Genomic DNA, 24,990 nt, shown 5'->3' with positions numbered 1-24,990 from the left:
GCTACAATAGTGCAGTAGCTATTATAACGGTGCAATAACTGCTACAATGATACAATTGCTGCTACAGCGGTGCAGTTGCTGCTACAGCGGTGCAGTTGTTGGTATAGCGGTGCAGTAGGTGCTACAGCGGTACAGTTGCTGCTACAATGATGCAGTAGGTGCTACAATGGTACAGTAGTTGTTACAATGGTGCTTTAGCTGCTACAACTGTGCAGTAGCTGCAACGGTGATGTAGCTAATAGTACAGTAGTTGCTACAACGTGTCACAGTTATTATGTAGTTGCTGTTACAAAGTTGTAGCAATTACATCATATTTAAAAATTAGCACTATAGTGATTGTTACATGCAATTATAGGAGAGAGAAATGAGAATTTTATTTTAATTTAAGAAAAAAGAGAAAAATTGTTTATTTTAATTTAAGAGGAAAGAGAGAAAAGTTGTTGCATTCATATGAGAGAGATTAAAAAAATTAGGTTTTGATCGTGTTAGATAGCCCGCATCGAATTTCACTCATGGATATCAATTATATATATATATATATACACGTTCACAGACCTCTATATGAACATATTCATGAGCTTATAAACTAAATATTGTTAAGTTCAAGCTTGGCTCGTTAATGTTTGGAGCTCGAAATCAAGCTCGAGCTCGGTTTGTTAATCTAATTAAACGAACTTGATCGAACTTCTTTTCAAACTAAGATTTGAATGGTTCACGAGCGACTTGATTTGTTTACACCCTTAACAATAACAAATGCTTAATTATAACAAATATATTGGTAACTTACGACATTTAACAGCCGTTAATTAATTGTGTGGAGATATTTCTCTGCATGACCATTAGTAACTGTCATAATGGTAACTTACGACACTTAACTGATGGATCTTATTTATTCATATGATCAGGTAAAGGTATCTCGCAGCGCAGGGGCCGATCTACCGAGTTTGGCATTGCTCACTTAAATCCTCAAAGAAATGAGGCAATGGCATGGGTCCCTGCAGCTAGCTAGCTATATTTATCTTTACGCGATGGCCCAATAACACAGACCAGCTTTAACTATTCAGTGAATGTATAATGTCGAATGGTCCCCCAACGGAATTAAGGAATGTTGATTCCGAAATTGTAGCAGCTCATGCATGCTAGCCACCTACCTACACTGCCCCTGCTCATCTAAACATTTGATGGTCATGAAACTCACGGTCACATTTGGATTTGGAACCCTTCACGCCAGATGAGAAAGAAAGAAAGAGAATGAGAGAGGGTTATCTGTAAATTAAAGTTGGAGCAGGGCGGGTGCATGCACGGACTGCAGACGCAGTTTGTGTGTGTGTGTGTATGTGTGGAGCCGTAGGCAGCGCAGGCTTTAGTGTAAATGGAGAAAGGCAGACGAGGTCACAGTGAAAATAGTTGCATCACGAGCAAGGAAATTAACGGATGCTCGAGGCTGCGCGAGCTGCTCGATTAGTTTTGGTTTTGGCCTTGCCTCTGGGTGCATGTGTGTGCGCCTGAGTCAGGGTTTTTGGTCGGATCATGCATGCAAGTCCTGGCTCGTTTTGCATCGACGGGCGTGCGTGCCTGTATGACGTGCATGGAGAAGCGAATGTGATAAGGTTGGGGCAAAGAAAGATGAGGCGGTGGGGAGAAAATAATTTGGAAAAGGATAAAGGATCGACAGAGTCACCGTCTGCCGACGCTGCTTGTCACCACCAGCCTTTCCTTCTCTCCACAACTACGAGCCGCTGCCAGCCTCCCTCACTGGCAGCCGTGAGTAGTCTTCCCCGCCGCAGCAGCCACTGCCGCGCACGCGACACCCACTGCCATGATCACCGCTGCCCACTGCGGTCGACGCTGGTCCTCTCCTCCATCGCGGTTTGCCAAAGACCGCTCGATTTCTTCCGGAGACAAGGCAGCAAACGCTGTTTTTAATTTCTCTCGCACAGAAGAGATCGCTTCCATCGTCACTTCTAGAAGCCATTGTTGTCTAAACAACCCACCGGAGCAAATCCCAGCCGCCCAGCAGATTGGGAATCCGCTGGATAGTGTGTCGCCAACCACAAGGAGCATCTCCTTAGTAATGTAGAAGCCAACATCACCTACTGGTCAAGTTATTTTACAACATCTCCTCCTACCTCCTCTCTCTTCTTTTCAAATGACGTTTATATTTTTTTTATAAATTTTATTTATTTTTTTAATTTTTTTAAATTGATTTTATTTAAAAATAGTTCTCATATTTATATATTTTTAATTTTATTTAGTTTTATTTTTTAATTAATTCAATTTATTATTTTTTTACTTGTATTTAAATTTTATTTAGTTTTATTTTTTAAATCAATTTTGTTTATTATTTTTTATCAATACTTTATTTTTACAATTTTATATAAATTTTATTTAGTTTTATTTTTAATTAATTTTATTTATTATTTTTTCATAATACTTGTATTTTTTTTTCAATCTATTACTTTTTTAAGTTTTGTTTTTCTTATTGATTTTATTTTTTTGTTAATCAATTTTTTATCAATTTTTTTATAAGTTTTATTTTTTTGAATAATTTTTTATATATTTATAATCTTTTGTTTATATTTAGTTATAAATTTTAGGAGTTATTATTTGTAAAAATTTTAGAAAGGATAAAAATATGAATCAAAATAAAAATTATATATTTAAAACTAACAAAAATACTAACAATTAATAGTGAACACATTCATAACTTAGGAATCAGTATTTTTTTTTCAAATGAAGGGTACATGTAATAATACAAAAAAAAACATGAAAATATATTAAAAAATAGAAATTTTAATCAATATTGCTTTCAAATTCTACTCCTGACACGTTTGGTGGTGGTGTACCTATTAATTCGTACCACAAATGAATACGTGTCCTATAAGGAGTGACTCATCCTTTAGCTTCATACGATGAATGTTGCCACCACCACATTGGAATGGGTGGTACAGGGTAATGAGGATGTAAGAAAACTTGTACAAAGTGATTGCTAATATGACCAATAGTTATTTCTTGATGCCCTTGTTTGGAACTGGAGGAGTTCTTAATGGCAAGTGAGTAAAACAACTCCCAACATTCTCACCAAATGTATGCGGTACAAGATTGTACCTTGATGCAATGACAATTCCCAAAGGCATAGAGTCCATCCAATACATTTCTGGTGCCCACGGCTCTAACCAATTCAATGAGAATAATAGATTGGTTACCAAATTTCGATCTGGATAAAGTTGATAATAGAGATCCTTATTTTGTTGAATCTCTTCAATAAGCTTGAATAGTACTTAAAACCAACATTCTTCACCATACCCAATTAGTGCAGTTATTGCCCTGAATCCACAATGACAATCAGGTTGAACATCAACAGTGTGAAAAATATAACGCTGCAGAGGCACAGGTAATTTCTCAATATAAGTATCATGGATGGGTGGAACTGGAAAGTGATGTTTGAGTATTGTGAACCTTCAACCCCTTTCCACGCCTTCCTCTCCCTCGAGATGTTGCAATCGGTTGAGAGACTTTAGATCCTGAAGTGGAGTATGCGACGTCCACTTTGCTCATCTCTACCCGTAGGTCGACCTCTATGTTCTATATTGTATGAAGGGGCTTGAATTGTACTTTAATATGGATCTATCATATCGAAAAACTTGTCTATCATATGCTCTCGCATATGTGGATCCATCCCATCTAATATCTCAACAACGTGGGATTCCTTGTTAGGTTGTGCTCCCTCCTCATTAAACTGATATACGTGCATCGACAATCTCCTCCAATGAGCGTTGATACTCTGAAGCGAATTGGAATGGAAAAGTAACGGTAATGTGTAAGATCATGTTCGTATGACAATCTGTATATAATTTTGATAGAACAGTTGCAACTTCCGACTAGCTGGTGAGATGCTTCCTCAATGCATTTTAGCTGATCAGAAATTAATTTCATTGCCTCTAATGAAATCCGACACCTTATTTGACTGAAAATGTCATCATGTAAATATTGATGGTGTGGAATGTTGAGAGATCTCTCGAACGACTTCTTAATATCCCCGAACTGAATTCTCAACATCTTATGTATTTTTTCAAAAGATGTTTGTAGGGATGATATGGTATCTCCCAAATATAACTTCAATCTCATATGTGCAGACTCTTCCCTGTAATAAAAAAATGCATTGTGTTTTAATACTGAAAAGAATTGAAATAGTATAATAATGAACAAAATTTAAATAATAAAACTATAAAGTGACTAATTTGATTTACTCCCGAGGTGCATACATGTATCAACCCATGCTGAAACAAACCGCTCTTTGTAAGGGTGTAACTATGTATCCCAAAGGTAATTTAGAACACCCTCGAATCGTTGATACTCCTCTCGTATGACATCCCACTTCTGCTGGTAAGACCATTATGTCGATGAATTTGTAAAATACCGAAAATAGGTGAATATTAATAAGGAAAATTTTTGGAATTTTTTGGGAATTTTTCGGAGCTTGTATGGACGAGTTAACGGGGATGAAAACGGGGCTCGAAAAAGCCTGTTTAGGCTACCTTGTTTTAATGAGGAAAAGTTTTATTTCTTTTTTCCTTTTCCTTTTCTTTTTTTTTTCTTTTTATTTCCTCTTCCTCATCGTTGCTTCCTCCCCCGCGCGCCCGACTGCTTGCCCTAACCGGCGCCACACGCGGCGGTTACCTCCTCGTCCGAACAAAAGTCGTGCCCCACCTCTTCTCTGATCCTTCTTCTCGCCACTGCCCGAAGCCCTCCTCTGCCTCCCGATCCCTTTCTCTCCTTCTCTCGACGCCGAGCAGCGCTGGGCCGGTCTCATATTCCATCTTTTCTCTTGTGAAATTATTCATAGAGTTTCTTGTCCTCATATTCCAAAACAAAATGGCTATGCTGAAAGAAAACATAGACATATAGTTGAAACTACATTAGCTCTTATTCATCATGCCTTAGTTCCACATAATTTTGGGATGAGTTGTTAACACTGTTGTATATCTTATAAATCAACTTCCTATTCTATTGCTCAATTATAAGTGTCCTTTTGAAAAAATTTATAATCAAGCTTCTGATTACACTTTCCTGTAAACTTTTAGTTGCGCATATTATCCGTGATTATGCCTTTATTCTAAACACAAACTTGACTTTCGTTCACTACAATATATTTTCTTTGGTTATAGCAATTTGCATCATGATTATCATTGCTTGCATATACCAACAGGATGAATTTATATTTCATGACATGCTACTTTTGATGAGTCTCTATTCCCTTTTTCAGCAGCTTCTTCGAGCTCTCCTTTAAATAGAGGTGGCACCTTCTTGATGCCACCTAACATTATAAGAAGTGATGACATCCTAGGTCATATTCCGGAGCTCTTTGACAACTCTCCTATACCATCAAAATCACCTCAAGTTGTTGCTCCAATCTTGGAAGCATCGCCAGGCTCTAGTTCTGGATTCTCAAATAATACAAGTCCATCATCTAAATCACTATGCTAGCCTACTTCCTTGTCGTTATCAACAAGTGAGTCAAATGATAATGCTCCTCATTGTATGCTTCCCTTAAGTGACATCTATGCATGTTGCCCACCAATGACAACTCGACATCCCCTTCCACGAGCTCTAGTGGTCTCTTTAAAATCTATTGAATGAATTTGTTTCACACAAGTGAACAAGGATCCAAATTGGCGTAGTACAATGTCTACAGAATTTGATGCACTTTTTCACAAGGGAACATGGAGCGTAGTTCCGCATACTCCTTCCATGAATGTTGTGGGCTCTAAGTGGGTATTCCATCTTAAGCATTGAGCTGATGGTTCTCTTGAACGACACAAAGCTCAACTTATAACTAAAGAATTTAATCAACAATCAGGTATTTACTTCAATGACACTTTTAGTTCAATCATCAAAATTATATATGTTAGACTATTATTATCGATAGCTGTTAGTTCTATTTAGCCTATACAACAATTAGACATTTCAAATGCATTTCTTCATGGTCATCTTGAGAAAACTATATTCATGGAGCAACCACCTGGGTTCATTCATCCACAATTTCCATCTCATGTTGGTCAACTCAAGAAATCCTTATATGGTCTTCGACAAGCTCTTCGTGCATGGTTTCATCGATTCTCTAATTGGTTACAAGCTCAAAGATTTTCATCTTCTGATTTCTTGTGATATTTCATCTTGTACTGTTGGTATAAAAATAGATGTGTCCTCTCTAATTTCTTATAGAATAATTTCACTCATGGGCCTATGGTTTATTATATAATCTTCTTCTAAAAATCGAGCATTGGTGTTTACAATGATCTTCTGATTTTTAGGATTATAAAATAAACCACCTTTTGTTCCCTTAGGATATCCCATAAACAGACAAACTTCTGTACGTGATTCCAACTTGTCAGTATCTCCCTTCAGCACATGTGCTAGACTACCCCATATCCAGATATGACTCAGACTAGGCTTATGCCCATTCTACAATTTCATGGGAGTAAAGGGTACTGATTTAGAAGGTATCATATTCAGAATGTACACTGTTGTTTCCAGAGCATATCCCCAAAATATATTTGGTAATTCTGAATAACTGATCATCGATCTAACCATTTTCATAAGAGTACTATTCCTTCGTTCTGTCACACTATCTCAGTTGGGATTGAATTTCCACTTCTGATAAGTGACTCCTAAACTCTCCTAAGAGGTACTCACCACTACGATCTCACCGTAGTGTCTTGATACTTTTACTTTGACGTTTCTCCACATCAGCCTTGTACTCTTTGAACTTATCAAAGCACTTAGACTTGCGGCGCATCAAGTAAATGTACTCGTATCTCAAATAGTCGTCTATAAAAGAGACGAAATATTCAAAACCACCTCTTGCCTGGATAGTCATAGGTCCACACAAATCAGAATAAACCATTTCCAACACATCTTTGGCTCCTTACCCCTTAGACTTAAAAGGCTTCTTGGTTATTTTTTCTTTCAAGTAAGACTCACAGGTTGGAAAGTTTTCCATTACCAATGAACCCAAAAGTACATCGGCTACCAATGAATCCTATTCAAGTTAATATAACCTAGCCTTAAATGTCAAAGATATGATTGGTTCATTTCTGAAGGTTGCTTTCTCTTATTAGAGTTAGAAGATGTGTTATTTAATTTTCATTTGTTGCATTATGGGAGTTATTGAATTATAAATTGCCAACCAACGTACCAGAACTGATAATTTCCCTATTTTTCTTGATAACAACTTTATTATCAAAATAGACAAAATATCTTTCCTTAAATAGTTTTAGAAACTGAAATCAAGTTCTTTCTAAAACTTGGTACGTAAAGACAATCAATGTTTTATTCCTTTCAAAGGATAAACATCTCCCACTACAACAGCTACTACTTTTGCAGTAGTGCCCATTGTGATTTCCCCTTTATATAGTTGTTGGGTTTCTTGGAACCCCTGCAATGAATTACAGACATGATCAGTGGCTCCCATATTTACACACCATGTACCGGTAGATAACATCACTAAACATGTTCCAACTACTAGAGAAAAAGATATACCTACATTGTTCTCTTCCTACGAGGACAGCCCGCCTACAAATGTCCAGACTGCTTGCAAATGAAGCACTTGCCTTTTAGCTTCTTCATTCATGCTTTTAGTCCAGTACCTAGAGATCATACAGTCTTGTCTGTCAGCCTGATTCTAGTGTCCAAAGAGTTCCTTGAGATTGTACATCATGTCATGGTCAGTAGGCATGGTCTGATGCTGATGTTGCAGCACATTTGATATAAAAGCCAAATGTAACTCCACGCCATCTCATCTGCCTTAACCCATTTCCTATGATACTCAATCTCCTCTTGACTAGAATCTCTATTAAGCACATTAGGGCAAACCTCTAACAGTACAAACTTATAGTCTTCAGCAGTTAGAACAATGTCCAGGTTTCTTTTCCAATCTATGTAATTGGGATTAGTAAGTTTGTTATCTTTCAGTATAATAGCTAGTGGGTTGAAAGTCATCCTAAGAATCACAAAATAAACTTTAGTCAAGACTCTAAATTTAGAATAATATTGATTCCTCAAATAATATTATTTAAATTTACCAACACCTCAAATACCGTGAATTTTGCATGCCACGATAGAGTGGACGTAGACAAAATCAAACATTTGTAAGAGGAGGTTTTACCCATTAATTTTATTCTTGTCAACCTAACTTTATGACAAAAAAAATTAATACTTGGTTTTTCCTTCGGTCGCACAAATAATAGCAGTGACTCCGATGAGGAGGATACTATTAAATGTGCTTAAGTATATACCATTACTTGATACTTAGTCCATTAAATAGGATTGTGCCCCTTCAGATGGAGAAGATCACATGCTCCTAAATAATTTCCTATAACCATTCATAAAAGAAGTTTGATCTAGTGATCTGCAAACAAACTCATCCGATGGTGAGGGAGGCATTCAGAGCCAACACGCAAGTTTGTTGCATCACTTACAAACCAGTAATGGAGACCATGGAATTTATTTACTAATCCCTTTCCCACTTAGTTATTTAAGGTGAGAAATTTTAACCATGCAAGCACACATCACATGCACACACACAATACAGTAAATAAAAGCAATAAATATGGAAATTAATTTTTCCACTATTATGGCTTCTTCCATCACTGTCCTCCGTGTGCTGTCAACTCCAGCTGCTACCATCTTTAGCCACCGCAATCGGGTCTAGTCGCCGCATCTATCTTGCTTCTTTTTCCGCTGCGCCTCTGGTCCACAAATAGTAGCATGCCTCGCAAGGATACGATCCGCGATAAAAATAGAATTTTATATATATCGATCATATATTCCACAAAGGAATGTACATGTAATATAGATCGAAACAAAAATGTAAAATCCTAAAACTAATACAGCTCCTGCTGTATTTAATACATACAATCATGCACACACAAAAATGCCCTTGACATGTCCAAGGGTCCAATCACACACAATATCTATAAGTCATAATAGTTGGAGTCTGCAACCACAGAGTTAGCACATCCTACTATTATCCTGCCTAAATTATGTATGACATGTGCATAATTAAACTGAAAACCAAACACACAGAGGCAAACCCTAGCTCTGATACCAATTGTTCCCCTGTATAAAAATTTTATACAAGTCCTGAACCATTCCTAACAACCTATTGTGTTCTTTAGAAATTAAATTTGGAATCATAAATGGAACTTAACATTATTGATTCCAAATTTAACTTATCTATTCTTAGAGGTTTAGACTTGGATTGCAAATAATACTTAACATTATTGATCTAAATCCACCTATGTTACAAATTCAATTAAATATTAATTTTAGAGATTGACTTCCATGTTAAACATGGTGAGGCACTAGGCCTTCTTGGGTATGGGAGCATCCACCACTTCCTAGACAAAGTCTTTCAATGAAATTTAATATTTAATTTCCTTATATTAACCCTAGGTTTAACCAAAAGGAACAATCGAATCACAAGATTGGGAAAAAAAAAAAAGAACACAAACTCGAATCACAAATTCGAAACCTAGAATCATATGCCTCTTGTGTTTGGTATTTCAAAATCTATATAAAGAAAACTAGTATGATGCGGAATAGAATTACTAGTTATACCTTTCTTTGTAAGCAACAACATCTTGATCTTCTATCGTATTCCTCTTCTTATCTCAGACATCGTGTGGGCGACGATCTACTGATATGAGAACCACCCAAGCTTCCTTCTTCTCCAAGCAAGTTTCGGCCACCACAAGAACTCCAAGAGAAGATGAAGTTCGGCTACCACCACCAAGCTCTAAGGGATGCTAGAAACAAAGCCTCCTATCTCTCCTTCTTCCTCTAAAAAAATCCGGCCACCAACCAAAATCCTTGATATGAAGATGTCGTCGGCCAAGGAAGAAGAATAGGAGATGGAGGGGAAGAGAGGGGCCGGCGACCAACCAAGGAAGAGAGGAACCAAAGAAGATAGATTGTTGTGAGGTGAGACACCTCTACCCTCTCTTTTATATTCCTTGGTCTTAGCAAATAAGGAAAGTTTTATTAAAACTTCCTTATTCTCTTTGCCAATGAAAAGAAAGTTTAATAAAATTTCCCTTTCAAACTATATATAGTCGGCCACCTTAATCCCTCCAAAAAAGGAAAGTTTTAAACACAAAATTAAAACTTCTTAATTTGTTTCCGGAAATTTTAAATGCAAATTTCTCTTTTGAAAATTCCCTTTATGGTTGGTCATAAAAGGAAACTTTTATAAATTAAAATCTCTCTATTAAAACATGTGGATGATTTACAAAAAAGAAAGTTTTCTCTAAAATTAAAATCTTCCTTTCAATCTACAAATAAGGAAAGATATCAAATCTTTTCTTAATCTTTTGCAGAAACTATAAAAGAAACGATTTAATTTTAAAACCCTGTTTTAAAATCATGAGGATGGTTTCATAAAAAGAAAGTTTTATCAAAAATTAAAATATTCCTTTTAACTACAAATAAGGAAAGATATCAAACTTTTCACTTAATTTTTTATAGAAAACTATAAAAGGAAAGATTTAAATTTTAAACTCTCTTTTAAAACCATGGCTTCCACATAAGAATGATTTTAAAAAATAAAATCTTTTTTAATTTATTTTGGCCGACCACACCAAGCTTGAGTTCAAGCTAGGGTCGACCACCTAATGAAACCAACTCACCTTGGTTTGGCCAGCCCTAGCTTAGTCTCCAAGCTAGGCTTAGCCGGCCACCATAAGGTGGGTAAGAAGGTGGGTATGGGTGGGTATAATACTTTATAAATAAGAGGCTACGATAGGGACCAAGAGGAGGAATTGGTTTTGGTCTCCCGATGAAATTAAACTTCCCGTGTTCGCCTCGAACACCCAACTTAATTTCATCAATAATAATTCATACCACTAAAGAATTATTATTGAACTACCGCACAAATCCCAAATTACATTTTGGGGTCCTTATCATGAGTGTGTTAATCTCCTTGTGTTTAAGATGTCGAATGCCCACTAATTAAGTGAGTTACTGACAACTCACTTTAATTAATATCTTAGTCCAAGAGTAGTATCACTCAACCTTATTGTCATGTCGGACTAAGTCCATCTACAAGGTTTAACATGACAATCCTTATGAACTCCTCTTGGGGGCATTATCAACCTAGATTACTAGGACACAGTTTCATTCTATAATCAATAACACACCATATAAGTAATATCATTTCCCAACTTATCGGGCCTATTGATTTATCGAACTAAATCGCACCCTTTGATAAATCAAAGAAATGAATAATAAGTATATGTGCTTGTTATTATATCATGATTAAGAGCACACACTTCCATAATAACAAAGGTCTTATTCTTTTATGCAGTCAGTATAAAAAGAACTTACCTTAAATGGTCCAGCTCAATACACTCTGAGTGTACTAGTGGAATTTTATAGTCAAGATAAACTAATACCAAATTATACTACGACTATTCCAATGGTTTGTTCCTATCAATCTTAGTCGTGAGCAACTGTTTATAATTTATAAAGAATTGATAACATTATCTTCTATGTGTGACACCACACACCATGTTATCTTCAATATAAATTAATTGAACAACTACACTTAGCATATAAATGTAGACATTTGATCAATGTGATTCTTTATTTATAAAATAAATGTTTATACAAAAAGCTAGGCTTTTAGTATACACTCTAACAATGGTTTCATCCTTTATCCGGCTTTCCTCTTGCAGGAGGGCTAAAGTGTCCTCGTGTTTCATCTTCAGGTAGGTAATGAAATGGGTTTGACTCCTCAAGTCTGCACGAGCCTTATGCTTTAGAGCTACCTCGGCTCGGGTCCTGGATTTAGCTGCCAGCCAGAGCTCTTCCATTTCTCGACGGAGAGAGGATTGAAGGTCCCTACTCTACGTCATTTCAAGCAGAGCCTCATCTCTGCGAGTTATCAACGGGGTCAAATGAGTGAGTTGATGGCGCAGAGAAGATACCTCATTTGATTCCATGAATAAAGAGGAAGGTAGCCTGAGGAAAGTGAAGGCAGCAGTATACGCGGCCCCTCTTTTAAAGGATGGGAATGTGAAGAGCTAACTTTGGAACATGTGAAGATATTTGGAAAATAGTGTGGCATTTATGGGAAAATAGCAGGATCGAGGATTGCGGAGTAGACGCGCATGCAATAAAGACTCGCCTAGGAAGGGTGATAAATTCTGAGTGGGATATTGGGAAAAGGGCCAGCAGCCAAAGAGACACAAAGGTCAGGTCAGGTAAGAATGGGACTTGGGTCTAGTCAGTCGGACTGGAGCCTCCTTTGACTAGACTTGAGGGGGAGGCTTGTGATACGGTGCATGATAGTGGGGTCGAATAGCTGACGTGGTAGGAGGTCAAGCCCATGGGGCGGTCAAAAGTCAAGCCCACGTGGTGGTCAGAAGTCAAGTCCACGTGGCGGTCAGAAGTCAAGCCTACGTAATGGTCAGAGGTCCAGCCTACGTGGTGGTCAAAAGTCGGGCCTATGTGGTGGTCAACGGTCCAGATTCCAGGACGGTCCAGGTTGGGCATAAGTGGCATTCAGGGGTTAGGCTTGTATGCCAATTAAGAACTCATAAGGTAATACATACAGGTTAGGACGTACAGGTCGAGATATCCGAACTCAGATGCACAGGTTAGGATAGGCGGCCTAAGGCTTGCAGGACAGGACTCACAGGATAGGACAGGCAGAACAGGAGACACCACTACAACAAAAACCTTCATAGACATCGATTTTCCACCAGTGTCTATTTCATTTTCGACCGATGTCTATGAAGCCGATGTTAAAAGTCTGCCATTTTAGACATCGGGTTAAAACCGGTGTAGTATCACTTAATGACACCGGTCTTCGAATCGGTTATTAACCGGTGTAGTATCACTTAACGACACTGTTTCATCAACGGCGTAAAATCGATGTAATATTGTATGTTAATAACACCGGTTTTACAGCGATGGAAAATCGATGTAATATGTATATTTTTTAACAGCACAATTTGATTTCCGAAACAATGAAAAACCGACAATAATAAAAAAAAAATACATAAATATTCACAAATTATACAAATATTCTTCATTCAATAATATCCATAAAATACACAAATATTCACAAATTATATAAATAATTTTCTTACAACAATATCCATAAAATACCCAAACATTCTTTTTACATCAAAAGCTAGCTAATAGATATCAAAATCAAGGTAGAACATTCTTTTAACACATCAAGGTAGAACCGCACTTCAAATGTAATCTAGCATGCATTCAGCCCACTCGAACCGCACTTCATCAATTTCAACTCTGGAGTACTTGAGATTTGTAAACTGTAAAAACACATAAATTCACCATATGTCAAATAACTAAAACAAATGTGTACATGTATCAAATAAAATATAATACTGAGTTTTTAAAGGCTGCTGTGGAAGATAACGAATATAACATAGAATCTAAAACTTTCATATATGACACTTAGTATATACTGCTTAGAATATAACATAGATAATTTGCTCCTTCTAATTCAAGTGTATAGATTGATAAGAACCGACAACATCATACAACAACTTACTAGGCATGATAATGGTTGAATAAAGAAATATGACTACACAACAAATCCAGTGAAGGAAGCATAGAAGAATAAAGCTACCTCTGATGAAGAGATATACTATTTATTGTACTACCTCTGATGCCATCTTGGTATCCTGAATATCCTCCAAGCAGAGATAATCCTCCAGAACTGATGCTTCTTCCCATGTTACCACTGCCAACAATGTTGCCTACAGAGCTTGTAAGTCTTGGCCCTACATTACCCAATACCGGAGAAACTCCCAAACCAGGAACAGAACTACGATTCCCAGAAGCTGAACTTGAGGAAATACCAATTATTGACCCAGTGACTTCATCAATATTACTACTACTAAAAGCATGATTTCCAACAACATTAATACCCCCTCTATTTGTGACACCAGAGCCATGAGGCATCTGCATGAAAAAAAATCCAGAATCAATACTATAAAACACATTCAAAGGACCATATGATGCAATGAAATAATGTGGAAATAAACTCATGCCAGACCTAAGATAATGCAACCAAAAGATTGTTTGATGAGAACCGTCCACTAGGAATGCTTCCTCCTGGTTGTTGAACACCACCTGATGGTACAACACCCATTGCGGCCTCTCTGGATGCAAGCGAACCAGGCACATTTGGCAGGTTGAAGCTTCCATGAATATTATGCAATCCTTGAAGACCACCTATTTTTTTACAAACCGTAATCAAAATTCCACATACAAGCAAAATTTCACATGAATATGTTAATAAAGTTTATGTAGGAATGTCTAACCAGAAGGATGGAACCCAGGCACTGCCGCAGACTAGCCAGAAAACAATGTGGTATAGGGTCAGCCTGAGGAGTCCGCAAGATTAGATGTTGAACCATTAAGAGTTGACTGTACCAAGAGACCCAGTAATTTGATCTGCAAAAGCAAGACTAGTAAAAGCACAGGGCATGGGCTAGGTGCTAACAAACTTGGTATGCTAACCAACAAGAAAGAAACAACCGCGTCAAGTTAGTATTTACATAAACTGTATTGAACATCTGCACCAAACAACAAAAGCTACACATCTCTAACAATTGAAACTCAACTAAGAATAAGGAATTATATTATTAATACCAAGAGTAAAATTACATCAGATACAAATCCCATACATAAAATAACAGATAGGTAATTTGGGATGAATATTGAAGTCTATAACTATTTATTCTACTTCTCTCCATCAAGCTAGAACATAATGGAGCATAGACATTGATGGTGCTTAGTTTGTCAAGTTGTACTCAATAAAGATTTGAGTAAAACTTTAGATATTAAGTTAGCAAATCATATGAAGTGGCTACACTGGTAGCCGCTAGAAGAATAAATGATGCTAGTCATACTATAAATACTGAAGACTTGTTTAAAGTACTACTAAAAAATTTCTTAGAAATAAAGATTATAATGCAATGTTTTTATCTTCAAAGGAGAAACTGTAACCATAAGATGTAAGTGATTGGCTTCAGAGCCCAATTACAACCAAACCAAAAGTGATTCCTTCTTCCTTCCCCCCCCCCAATGAAGAATAAATTAAGCGAGTTAGAAAGACAAGATTTTATCTGGAAACACTCCCAAAGTAAAGCAGGCATGCATTTGTATTAATTTAAGATGGCAATCTATGGCAAGCCCAAAGACAACTAACAAATAAAGGTTTTATCCTATACTCATGCATTATCACACTCCATGAGTCTAACCTCTAGCCTTTATACTCATGAAGCCAACATCACTAATGAACAAGATATCAAATATAAAAATGTCTCTAAAACTTCAAGCATACCAAGATAAAACCCTAACGAAGGGTAAGGTAGTCAGCCCGTACGATCGACTTTCCAAACTGACGAAAGAAATAAGTCTGCATAATGTGATGTGACGATATTAATAAAGGAAACAAGTAAGATACATTCTTAGGCTCTATAAGATCATTTAGGCAAAGAGCATTTACACCTATCATCCATAAACTGGAGTTAGGTGTTACCTTTGATAAGGAGTCTTATGTTGTTAAAGATTCTTGTATGCTTTTCCTAGTGTATTAAAAGTTCATACAAAATTTTGGATTTAAGGCACTTACCACCCAAATGACAAAGCTATTTCTGCTCCAAGAATTTGACGAGTGGAACTTCATAAAGCTTGACTGCCTTCTCATTGTCAATGCCTGCATCAACACTCTTGTTAAATGTTTCATTTGCTTGACAGAGCACTAGAAGAAAGATACTTTCTTTGAAGAACAAAATGGCTTAAACTAGAGATGATTAATCACCTTTAATCGCTGATTTAGTTTTCCTATAGGCAAGTAGTAATTAGGCAAGCAACCTATTGAATAAATCACATTCATTCTACTTTACTGCAGGGCTGAAAAACTCACACTGCCTTATATCCTAATTCAATAATCAAAGTAAAAAACTGCAAGCCATCATAGCAAAAAAAAATTAACAAGGTTGTGTAATACCACAAACTTGGTGAAGGATCAATACACACAAGAGAAGATATAGAAACAAATTATTCAAACCATACAATTGGAAGAAGCGATTCTAACTTAAAAAATATAGGCATCAGACAAGTATTTGAGGAACAATAAAAGCAACTAAGCAAGATTCATCAAGAGGCTGAACTAATAATCACACTCACCTAAGGTCCTGAACAACTAAACTAAAATATAGAAAGCCAAGTGAATCCTCAGGCAACAGTCCTTGGCAAAAATTGCCAAAAAAAGTACGAATATTCTCGGTGCACCTCATCATACTGTCCTAGTTTTTTCCTCTACCTTCATGTAGCTAACTCTTCAGATTAAATAATCTAAAAGAAGATTGAAGGAATAACTATAAACTTGATTGTTCTTCAGTCATTTCTTCTTTGTGGGTGGAATTCAGTTCTTAAGAGAGATTTCACTACTATATTATTTATATATGGTAGATCCAACTCAATAGTCAAAGTTTTCTAGTTCAACATAAATCAAAGAAGATCAGATAGAACAATTTAATTAGATACTGCTAATATGCATTTTGATCAAATGAAATCACTGGCATAAATATATAAAATGGCGAGCATGTAAGAAAGCGCAACGATCGATAGTGCTAAAGAGATAAGGAAGCAAACGGATTCGTGTGATCAGGATGTCAAAAGCAGAGAATCGTGGCTTGGATGTCGTCATCGGGGGAAGGGAGAAGGTTAAGATCAAACGGAAGTGTATGCCGGTATGTGGAAGCGATGTCACGCTCGTCGTCAACGACGGAGGTCGATGACCCGCAGTCACTGTGGCAGTTTTTGTCGTTGTCTGGAATTCTCTGGGGAAGTGGTTTGGCCTTCTTCTCTAGCTGTGACACACATCGGCGGCTCAGCGTCGCGAACGCAGGCGCAGGAAGACGTGGCCTGCCGAAGTACTCCACGGTGCTGCGGAGGGAGGGCAGCGGAATGCAGGAGTAGGGGTGGGAGACGCAGCAGCGGCGGCGGCGAAGGGAAAGTTGGTCTTGGCCTTGGAACCACGGAACGCGCAGAGTGGCAGCCTCGGCCGAGTCGAAGGTTCCGAGCCACACCGACCTTCTTCCAGGGTCCCTAATCTCGATCGCGAACCGCCCCAGGCATGCATGTCCCACCTGTGCTGTCGCTGAACGGCTACCATTCGGTCCGAATGAACAGAGAATCAAAGAGATCAAGAAGGAAGATCAAAGATCAAAGGAAGAGGGAGGAGATGGGATCAGTGCGATTTCTCCATGTCGAATTGTTCAAAATTGGGAGATAAATTGTCGTTGCCATCCACGAAGAAACGGTCGATACGGCGTAGATAGATCATCGCATCGAGACATCCATTACTCCTTCAAATGGTAACTAAATCGGAGATCGTGGTTTTGATTTATGGTGGGCGAGGAGAAACCCAAAAGAAGGGCGCTAAGAAAGTTTCGGTTCATAGTATAGACACCGCTTTAAAATCGCTATGTCAAAAACCTCTTAAAAAATGACACTGTCTATTAATACATCTTAGAATCTGATGTCTAGAGCAAAACCCACTAGCTTTTGGAAATATAAAATACTCAAAGACACCGGTTTTGAAAGCTTTAAATCTGGTTGTTCACGTCTATGAGGTTTTTGTAGAGCGTATCAAGTATGTCAGGATATACGGACTAAGACGTACAGGTCAGGATATACGGATCAAGGCATACATGTCAGGACAGGAGGATTAAGGCTGATAGTGTAAGGTAAGCAGACTAAGGCTTACACACGGATCAAGGCGTACAGGTCAGGATAGAAGGATTGAGGCTTACAGAACAGGGTCGTACATACAGAACGAGACTTAAGAAATGATAAGCGAAGGCCTCAACTGGTAGGGCAGTAAGCGCAGGTCTGGATCTACCGAGGTCTACCGAATGACAAATAAAGGGTTGGACGTATAGATCGGGATTTTTGGAGCGACAAACACAAGCCAGGGAATGCGTCAGGGAATGCAGGTCTGTTCCCACAGGTCAAGAGTTGCAGGTACAAGGACCCAGGTTAGGGTTAACAGACCAGGGCGGGCACACACTATATGACACCGGGGCGGGCACACACTAGACGACAATTAAGGCAGAGAATTGTAACAACCTGTCAGAGAATAATCACCGCCTGTCAGGGAATATGCTAACGGTCTAGGGCTCATTGCCCACCGATCCCTTATCGGACCTATAGGAGGACGCCATGTGTCATTCACCGCCAGACAAATCCTGACACCCGACATTCCCTGACACTCGTCAGACTCCAGAAGTACCTACTGCCATATAAAAAGGGAGGCTTTTTCCCTTACGTAGGTACACTCACTTGTCTTTTCACACTCATCTTTTACTTTTCGTCCTTTCACTGTGCTTCTGGGGAAAAAGTACCTGACTTGAGTGTCGGAGGGCTTGACCCGAGGACTTTTTCCCCGGTTCTTGGTTTCTAACGTGAGGGCGGCTTGTCTGAGTGTGTGCAGAACCCTCGCCTCATCATCCTAGTCATTACCCCCCATCATCCACTCGTGGGAACCCTTCCAGTAGGTGCCAGATCAAGCAGGCATCCCCGCGACTTCCCGTCAACACCAAGGACAACCCAGCCAGCTTCCGTCCGGCTCAACTTCCAGACGGGATCATGATGGTATTTGATACTCGATAAGAGACCGATTCCTACCCTCCACTAGGATAGCAAATCAAGAGACAAAGTTTAGAAGATCACTAGACTTATCAAGAAGAGAAACCATATATTCGAAATCCAATGGAGCTCCAAGGCAAAAACAAAGTACAATAAGGGCACAATATCTTTTTCAAGGACCATAATAATCATATTATAAGATTTTTCAATTAAATTATAAAGTCTGAGTTGTAAATTTTTAGGTATATATTTAAATGAACAAAACTTTAATTCATCCCTATGCTCGTAATTATAGGATAGCCAAGATGGCTCAAGAGCCCAATTCCCTTAGAGATTTTTATCCAAACCAATTAATATGACATCCATAGTAGTTGATGGTAAAAGGTGAAATCATCATCTTAGTAGTTCATTCAGGGTGGTCCACACATACTGAAAGAGGATAAATCATGAGAGTTTATTCAGCTTTAGCCGAACTATGTTCTTAGACAGGGAGCACGCTATAACCCAAAGTAGTATTGACATCTGTCGGGAATCAAAACATGTCTCATTGATGGCAATTCTTGTTCGAGTACCAACTCGGCTACACCTTCGGAGGGGGGGGAGGGCATGACATCCATAGTAGTGATTTTAGAGGTTGTACACAATTGATTTCATTATTTCCTCCTATATATGTTTGGATTAATTTTCTCTTTGGGTAGTGAAAGGTCCATTAATAAGCCTTCACGGACTTGTCTTTCAATTCTATGTACTCTCTTCATAAAACTTTGTTTTAAATGTCCGCAGAGTATGGGGGGGGAATAGGCACCATAAATTGTTGCCGTACTCTAGGGGCTCACAAACAACCTTTAGTGAAAATCCATTGAACTAAGTCTATGCCTGATCTGAAACTATATTAATTGTAGATCACAAAGATTTGCATGTAATGACTTGCACTGATTTCAATTGAGATATATACGGAGGAATTGAAATTGATTGTAGCCTAGCTATATATATAAATATAATAAACATTCTTTAGTTGAAACATTGTTTCTAAGGGGACCAGTACCCATCTACATACCTTAGTGTTCTTTAAACAATAGCGAGTTATGATGTGCTGGCCGTGGCTGTAGTGTGTTTATATGAGAGGAGATGAGAGAGAGGAGAGGAGAGGAGAGGGAGGGACGATAGTCTTTCTTTGCCTTGTTTATTTGGGTCTATATGTTACCACACACTTTCTCCAGAATTATATTTCCTTTCTTTGTTTGATCTCTTCCTTATCTCCTTTCTTCTCTTTCTTCTTGCCGCCATCTTTCCGTTCATTCCTGATCTCTCTCTCTCTCTCTCTCTCTCTGTGGCTGGCTTCTCTCCTCTTCAAATATTTTTCAAATCAGGGAACTACAGATCCGAGGAAATAAAGAATCATCCACCAATCAAAGCATCAAATCAAGGTATCAAATCAAGAATCATAGTGAGGAGTAGTTTGTAGAAGAATCTTATTCTTCGCTCTCAGTAGCAGTCCCAGTCTCAGGCGTCAACGAACACTACGACAACTACTACTACTACCACCACAACTACAGCAGCTAGCCGCAAGAGCAGCAGGGAGTCGATTCCGCCCCCTCACCTTCCATTCCATCGATCGGTTCGGTTGGCCACCCGCCACCATGTCATCCTCCTCAGCCGCCTTTTCCTTGGAACGCCTCTACCCACCGCCTTCCGAGCAACTCTGCTACGTCCACTGTAACTTTTGCGACACCGTCCTTGCGGTACATTATCATGTGCATATGCATATGCTCATGCATACATCTCGCACCTTTAATTTTAGTTCATGAATTTCTTCTTCTTGCTACCTCTAAATTCCCTTGTTTCTCTCCCTCATTAGTTGTGTGAGTTCATGAATTTCTTCTTCTTGCTGATGTTGCATGATTGATTGTCCAGGTAAGCGTGCCCTACATCAGTTTCTTCAAGACGGTAACGGTGAGGTGTGGCCACTGCACGAACCTCCTCTCGGTCAACATGAGAGGTCTTCTTCTCCCGGCCGCCGCCAACCAGCTTCACCACCTCAGCCATGCTTGCTTCAACCCGCCCCACCAAAACCTCCTGGTACATGATCGATCTATGCACACATCTCTGTCAGCTCTTCTTGTGATTATTTTGGTTATTTCCCTAACTATATATATACACACACCATGTGGTTAACGGATCAGGAGGAGCTACAGTGCCAGCCTCCAAACTTACTGCCGGATCCGTCGTCACTATGCAATGCTAACAACAGCAACAGCTGCAACAACGGCAGCAGCAGCAGCGTAATCAACAGCAACGCCGCCGTTAGCAATAGCTGCGACGGCAACACTATGGGGCCTGCAGCGAATGGGATGGAAGATGACCAACTTCCACGCACCTCGATGGTCAACAGACGTGAGTTATTCCAAGCTAGCTACTTCCTCATCTTAAACTGATCTTAATTCGCTTTCCTCTAATTAGGATGTGCGAATTACACTTGCACTTACAGTAACTTGAAACCCTACATTATTTTCTCTCCACCACCATCATCATCTTTCTCCAGCCTGCAGCAAAAGGAATAATTGCGAGGGAGGCATAAGACTGTGCAATCGAGTAGAATGCAAACAAAATAGCGAGAATGTGTTTTTCAGAAGCTTATTGCATAGTCACACTGGAGCTTGTCTTCTGGTCTGTGGTCTACCAGAGGAAAGCCATCTGTCGCAATAACTGCACTGCTGCGTACCGCGCCTTCAAGCTCTTCCCTGTAGCAATAGTGTGCCTCTCCTCCCCCATTCGGCTTTTCCATTTTTGTCCCCTTCATCATAGCTCCTTCTCCTCCCAAATCTTCTTGATGATTATTAATGTACATAAGAAATAGCGCAAGCTAAGTATATATATATATATATATATATATATATATATATATATATATATATTATACACGTTCTAGCGTAAACTGATCACACTGAACCTGTGCAGCTCCAGAGAAGAGGCAAAGAGTTCCATCTGCGTACAATCGCTTCATCAAGTAATTGTGAAGAGTGAAATGTTCTAATTAATTTAGAAGGCGTTCATGGATCAATCTTTTAACTTTTGCACATTCATGGTCAAACTAAAACCAAATGCAGGGACGAAATCCAACGTATTAAGGCTGGGAATCCCGACATCACGCACAGAGAAGCCTTCAGCGCTGCTGCAAAGAACGTAAGCTAAATGCCAGAGATCTTACTTAATATTTCCCCTCTATAATTAGTTAATTAATTAGTGACTAAAAGTTTTATAAAATTTGCTGTTTTAGTGGGCCCACTTCCCGCACATCCATTTCGGCCTGATGCCCGATCAGGGTCTGAAGAAGGCCAGCTTGCGCCAGCTCCCGGTAAACCAGCGAAACCATGTGTTGTTGTTGTTGTTGCTGCTGCTGTTTTTTTTCGTGTGTTTTAAAACCCTAAAGTTAAATTTGTTCCTGAGCTTATCGATCCCCTGGTCACATCTCTTCCCCTTCCTCTTTGATTACTTTTTCTGGGTTTTAGCTCGAATATATATGCAAGGTAGATCAGAGCAGAAGAATCTTACAAGCCACTTCTCTACCACCATATGCACCACTACTACAACTACAACCTCAACTTTTTCTTTTCCTCTCTTGTATCTTTAATTTGCAGGAAGGCGCTGAGGATGTTCTTCCCAAGGAGGGCTTCTACCCCACAGCCGCTGTCGCTGTCGCTGCTGCTGCTGCAAACACGGGAGTCACTCCTTTCTAAGTGCCCAAGGACGACACACGAACAAAAAAACACACCCTCTCTCTCCATCTCCCTCTGCTACTACTGCAACAACTGTTGCTAGTCTTCTTCTTAGGGTTTACTACTCTCTTTTAGGGTTAACTATCCTTCTTTTCTTTTTTGTTTCCGAGTTGTTGTTGTTGTTGTACGTACTCTGGGTGGATGTCGAGTTTAGGTCTGCACGGCCGCGGAGGGTGCAAACGCCTGAAGAAAAAGGGTCGGTGTGCTCGGTCGTGCCTAGTTGTGCCTTAATTTGTCTACAAACGAGTGAGCACCCTCTGTCTCTTTCTCTTTCAATCTCTTGCTATGTGGAAGGACCTCGAACTGTTTGATTAAAAAAAAAAAAAACGGACCTCGAACTGTTTAGCAAGTGCTATATATTTCCACTGTTCCTCTTTGCTTTTAGATGCTTGTCGCTGAGCTTTGCTCCTCGATGTTCGCGACCAGGTATGCATACATGCATGCATATGCATATGCAAATTCAAAAGAAAGGCTTCACATTTTATCATCCCTGTGATTGCTTTTTGACTCCAGCTGCTTCATAGTGATTACTGTAGATATTCTTTTCATATTATTTTAAACTAATAATATAATACAGTCCTGTGCAATGATAAAATTGATGTTGTGTGATATAAAAGTCATGAGTTTGAGTCATGAAAACATCCTCTTGTGAAAGAAGATAAGATTGTGATTCATAGTACCTTTTTAATGAAAATGTAAACTACGAAAGTTCACATGCTTTTCAGTATCTAGCGGATTATTAAACGAGATTTGTAGAAATTAACGATGTCTTTGATATTATTTGGTGGAGTTGGAGACTTCTCTAGCTAATACCATTTATTAAATTTGATCCCTTTAGAATGCATAATAATGTTTGCCATAAGTCCACAAGGAATGGAATCTTTATCTCCCTTTGTTAAATAATACAAATGTAGGGAAAAGAAGAAGGTCAAGAGCAAGTTATTGTGGTTAATTCGATGTGGATCTACATCCAAAAAGAAAATCTAAATTTATATAATTTGTGAGCAAAAGTATACAAGTCAAATATATATTAATGTTTGAACCTTTTATAAGAGACCTCTTAAACCTTTTTAGACATTTCTCACAGCATCAATCGAGAAAAAAAAAGGTCACTTTTAGTGCTCTCTTTAAACAATAAAACTCTTCTAAAAAAACCAATTTTTTTACTAGTCGTTTAGTCATACACAACCTTCATTACTTTGTCTCAACAAATTCACATCCCTAGTTTTTATTATGTAAAACCATGTTGAAAATCATCTAAAACCTTCATTACTTTACGTGATCTTGAATTTTGATGTTTTATGAAAAATTTTAGTAAGAATTTATTGTTTTGTGTTTGAGTGTGCAGTGATTTATAGAAATGTACATGGAGCTTGGAGAAATCGTTGGTCAAGGTGACATATTTAGTGGCTTGAAGATTTAATGAGATCTAAATCTTTGAATAGAAAACCGTCTAATGCTCACTAAAGTACATTCTATATCAGATAACTTGTCTTTCTATTAATTACTTCACCCAGTATGAAGAAGGGCCTAGATGGTATATTATTCTAATGTTTCACAACTTCAGTTTAATACCACTTTTTTATATTAAAAAAGTCTTTGATATATACCATTGAACAGAATTGGTTGTATAGAATTATGTAACAACCTTCATTATAAGCTCACATTATGGAATCATCATCTCCTTTATAAAAGTACACAAATACATAAACAATATAATATTAAATTAACCTGGCTAATTGAAAGTTTACATCTAAAAGATTTACAACAAGGCTTTAAGATAAAAATTATTTGGCAGTACTTGATTAATATATAGTTTGTAATTCAACAACAAGCTAAAACTTCTACGTGATCTTATCAATTAGAACATGAGATAGGGAAGAAGAAGACATTCTTGCAACTGTTCTTTACGTATGAAACTTTACGTATGAAGTTTCATTTATTGCTTGTCCTGCACTGCCCAGAATCGATAGACTTTTCAATTTTAATATAATCTTTTTAATCCCTAATTAATTCTGATCTGTCACATGCACGGCTAGAAAGTCTGGCGACTCGGTAGATTGTCATTTAAAATATTAATATCACCTTTTTTTTTTTTTACCTGCTCCATCTCTTAGACAGCTATAGTTGCTGTATCTTTTTTTATTAATTACTCATGTTGAGTTGATTAAACTATTCTTAATTTTGCAGTATCGAATTAAGGGACGTGAAGGCTCATCTGCTGGTTGATATAACCTCCAATGCTATATATATAGCTTCTGGGCTTAAGTAGTGGCCAGATTTATGTGAGCGTAAAGCTTTCTTCACTTTCTAGATTCCAGTTGCATGTCATGGTTTAGCAAGTAAACTATGCTTCACTAATGACCACGGTGCTCAATAAAAAAGTGGCTATATAGCCTTTACTGCGAGAGGACAGCTAAAACACTGAATTAATTGCCTCTCAAAGAGATGGGGTTGGGATTCTATGCTCTAGTTCAGTGTAGGTTTGTCAGTAAAATTAATTCTCAGCTGTCAT

General features: G+C 38.2%; 2 protein-coding genes across 5 annotated transcripts; one reads left to right on the top strand and one right to left on the bottom strand.

Moving 5' to 3' along the window:
* Positions 1 to 16,721: 16,721 nt before the first annotated feature.
* Positions 16,722 to 17,395, bottom strand: LOC121972463 (ethylene-responsive transcription factor 3-like). The gene is made up of 2 exons (XM_042524129.1): positions 17,307 to 17,395; positions 16,722 to 17,217 (listed from the first exon to the last, which is right to left on the bottom strand). The coding sequence occupies exons 1-2, from the start codon at positions 17,393 to 17,395 to the stop codon at positions 16,722 to 16,724; spliced, it is 585 nt and encodes a 194-aa protein (XP_042380063.1).
* A 2,373-nt stretch (positions 17,396 to 19,768) lies between these two features.
* Positions 19,769 to 22,751, top strand: LOC121970031 (protein YABBY 4-like). 4 transcript variants are annotated; one of them, XM_042520419.1, is made up of 8 exons: positions 19,774 to 20,126; positions 20,192 to 20,441; positions 20,614 to 20,778; positions 20,883 to 21,093; positions 21,658 to 21,706; positions 21,807 to 21,882; positions 21,977 to 22,054; positions 22,338 to 22,751. In XM_042520419.1, the coding sequence occupies exons 2-8, from the start codon at positions 20,340 to 20,342 to the stop codon at positions 22,434 to 22,436; spliced, it is 780 nt and encodes a 259-aa protein (XP_042376353.1). In that variant the 5' UTR covers positions 19,774 to 20,126; positions 20,192 to 20,339; the 3' UTR covers positions 22,437 to 22,751. The 4 variants fall into 4 exon arrangements, 3 of the variants coding, with proteins under 3 accessions (XP_042376353.1, XP_042376354.1, XP_042376352.1); XM_042520420.1 differs by having other exon boundaries at positions 20,189 to 20,441; XM_042520418.1 differs by having other exon boundaries at positions 19,774 to 20,441.
* Positions 22,752 to 24,990: the final 2,239 nt, after the last annotated feature.

Source organism: Zingiber officinale, chromosome 4A (assembly GCF_018446385.1).
Source record: "Zingiber officinale cultivar Zhangliang chromosome 4A, Zo_v1.1, whole genome shotgun sequence".
In the NCBI taxonomy this organism is placed as follows: Eukaryota; Viridiplantae; Streptophyta; class Magnoliopsida; order Zingiberales; family Zingiberaceae; genus Zingiber; species Zingiber officinale.
Note: the sequence above shows the minus strand (reverse complement) of the source record. Positions and strands in the feature narration are given on the sequence as shown.

Coding starts and splice junctions, on each gene's coding strand:
- LOC121972463 (XM_042524129.1), bottom strand. CDS start 17,395: ATGATCTATCTACGCCGTATCGACCGTTTCTTCGTGGATGGCAACGAC. Junction 17,218..17,306: donor CAATTCGACATGGAGAAATC/GCACTGATCCCA, acceptor ACCGAATGGTAG/CCGTTCAGCGACAGCACAGG.
- LOC121970031 (XM_042520419.1), top strand. CDS start 20,340: ATGTCATCCTCCTCAGCCGCCTTTTCCTTGGAACGCCTCTACCCACCG. Junction 21,707..21,806: donor GCGTACAATCGCTTCATCAA/GTAATTGTGAAG, acceptor AACCAAATGCAG/GGACGAAATCCAACGTATTA. Junction 22,055..22,337: donor CCAGCTTGCGCCAGCTCCCG/GTAAACCAGCGA, acceptor TTTAATTTGCAG/GAAGGCGCTGAGGATGTTCT.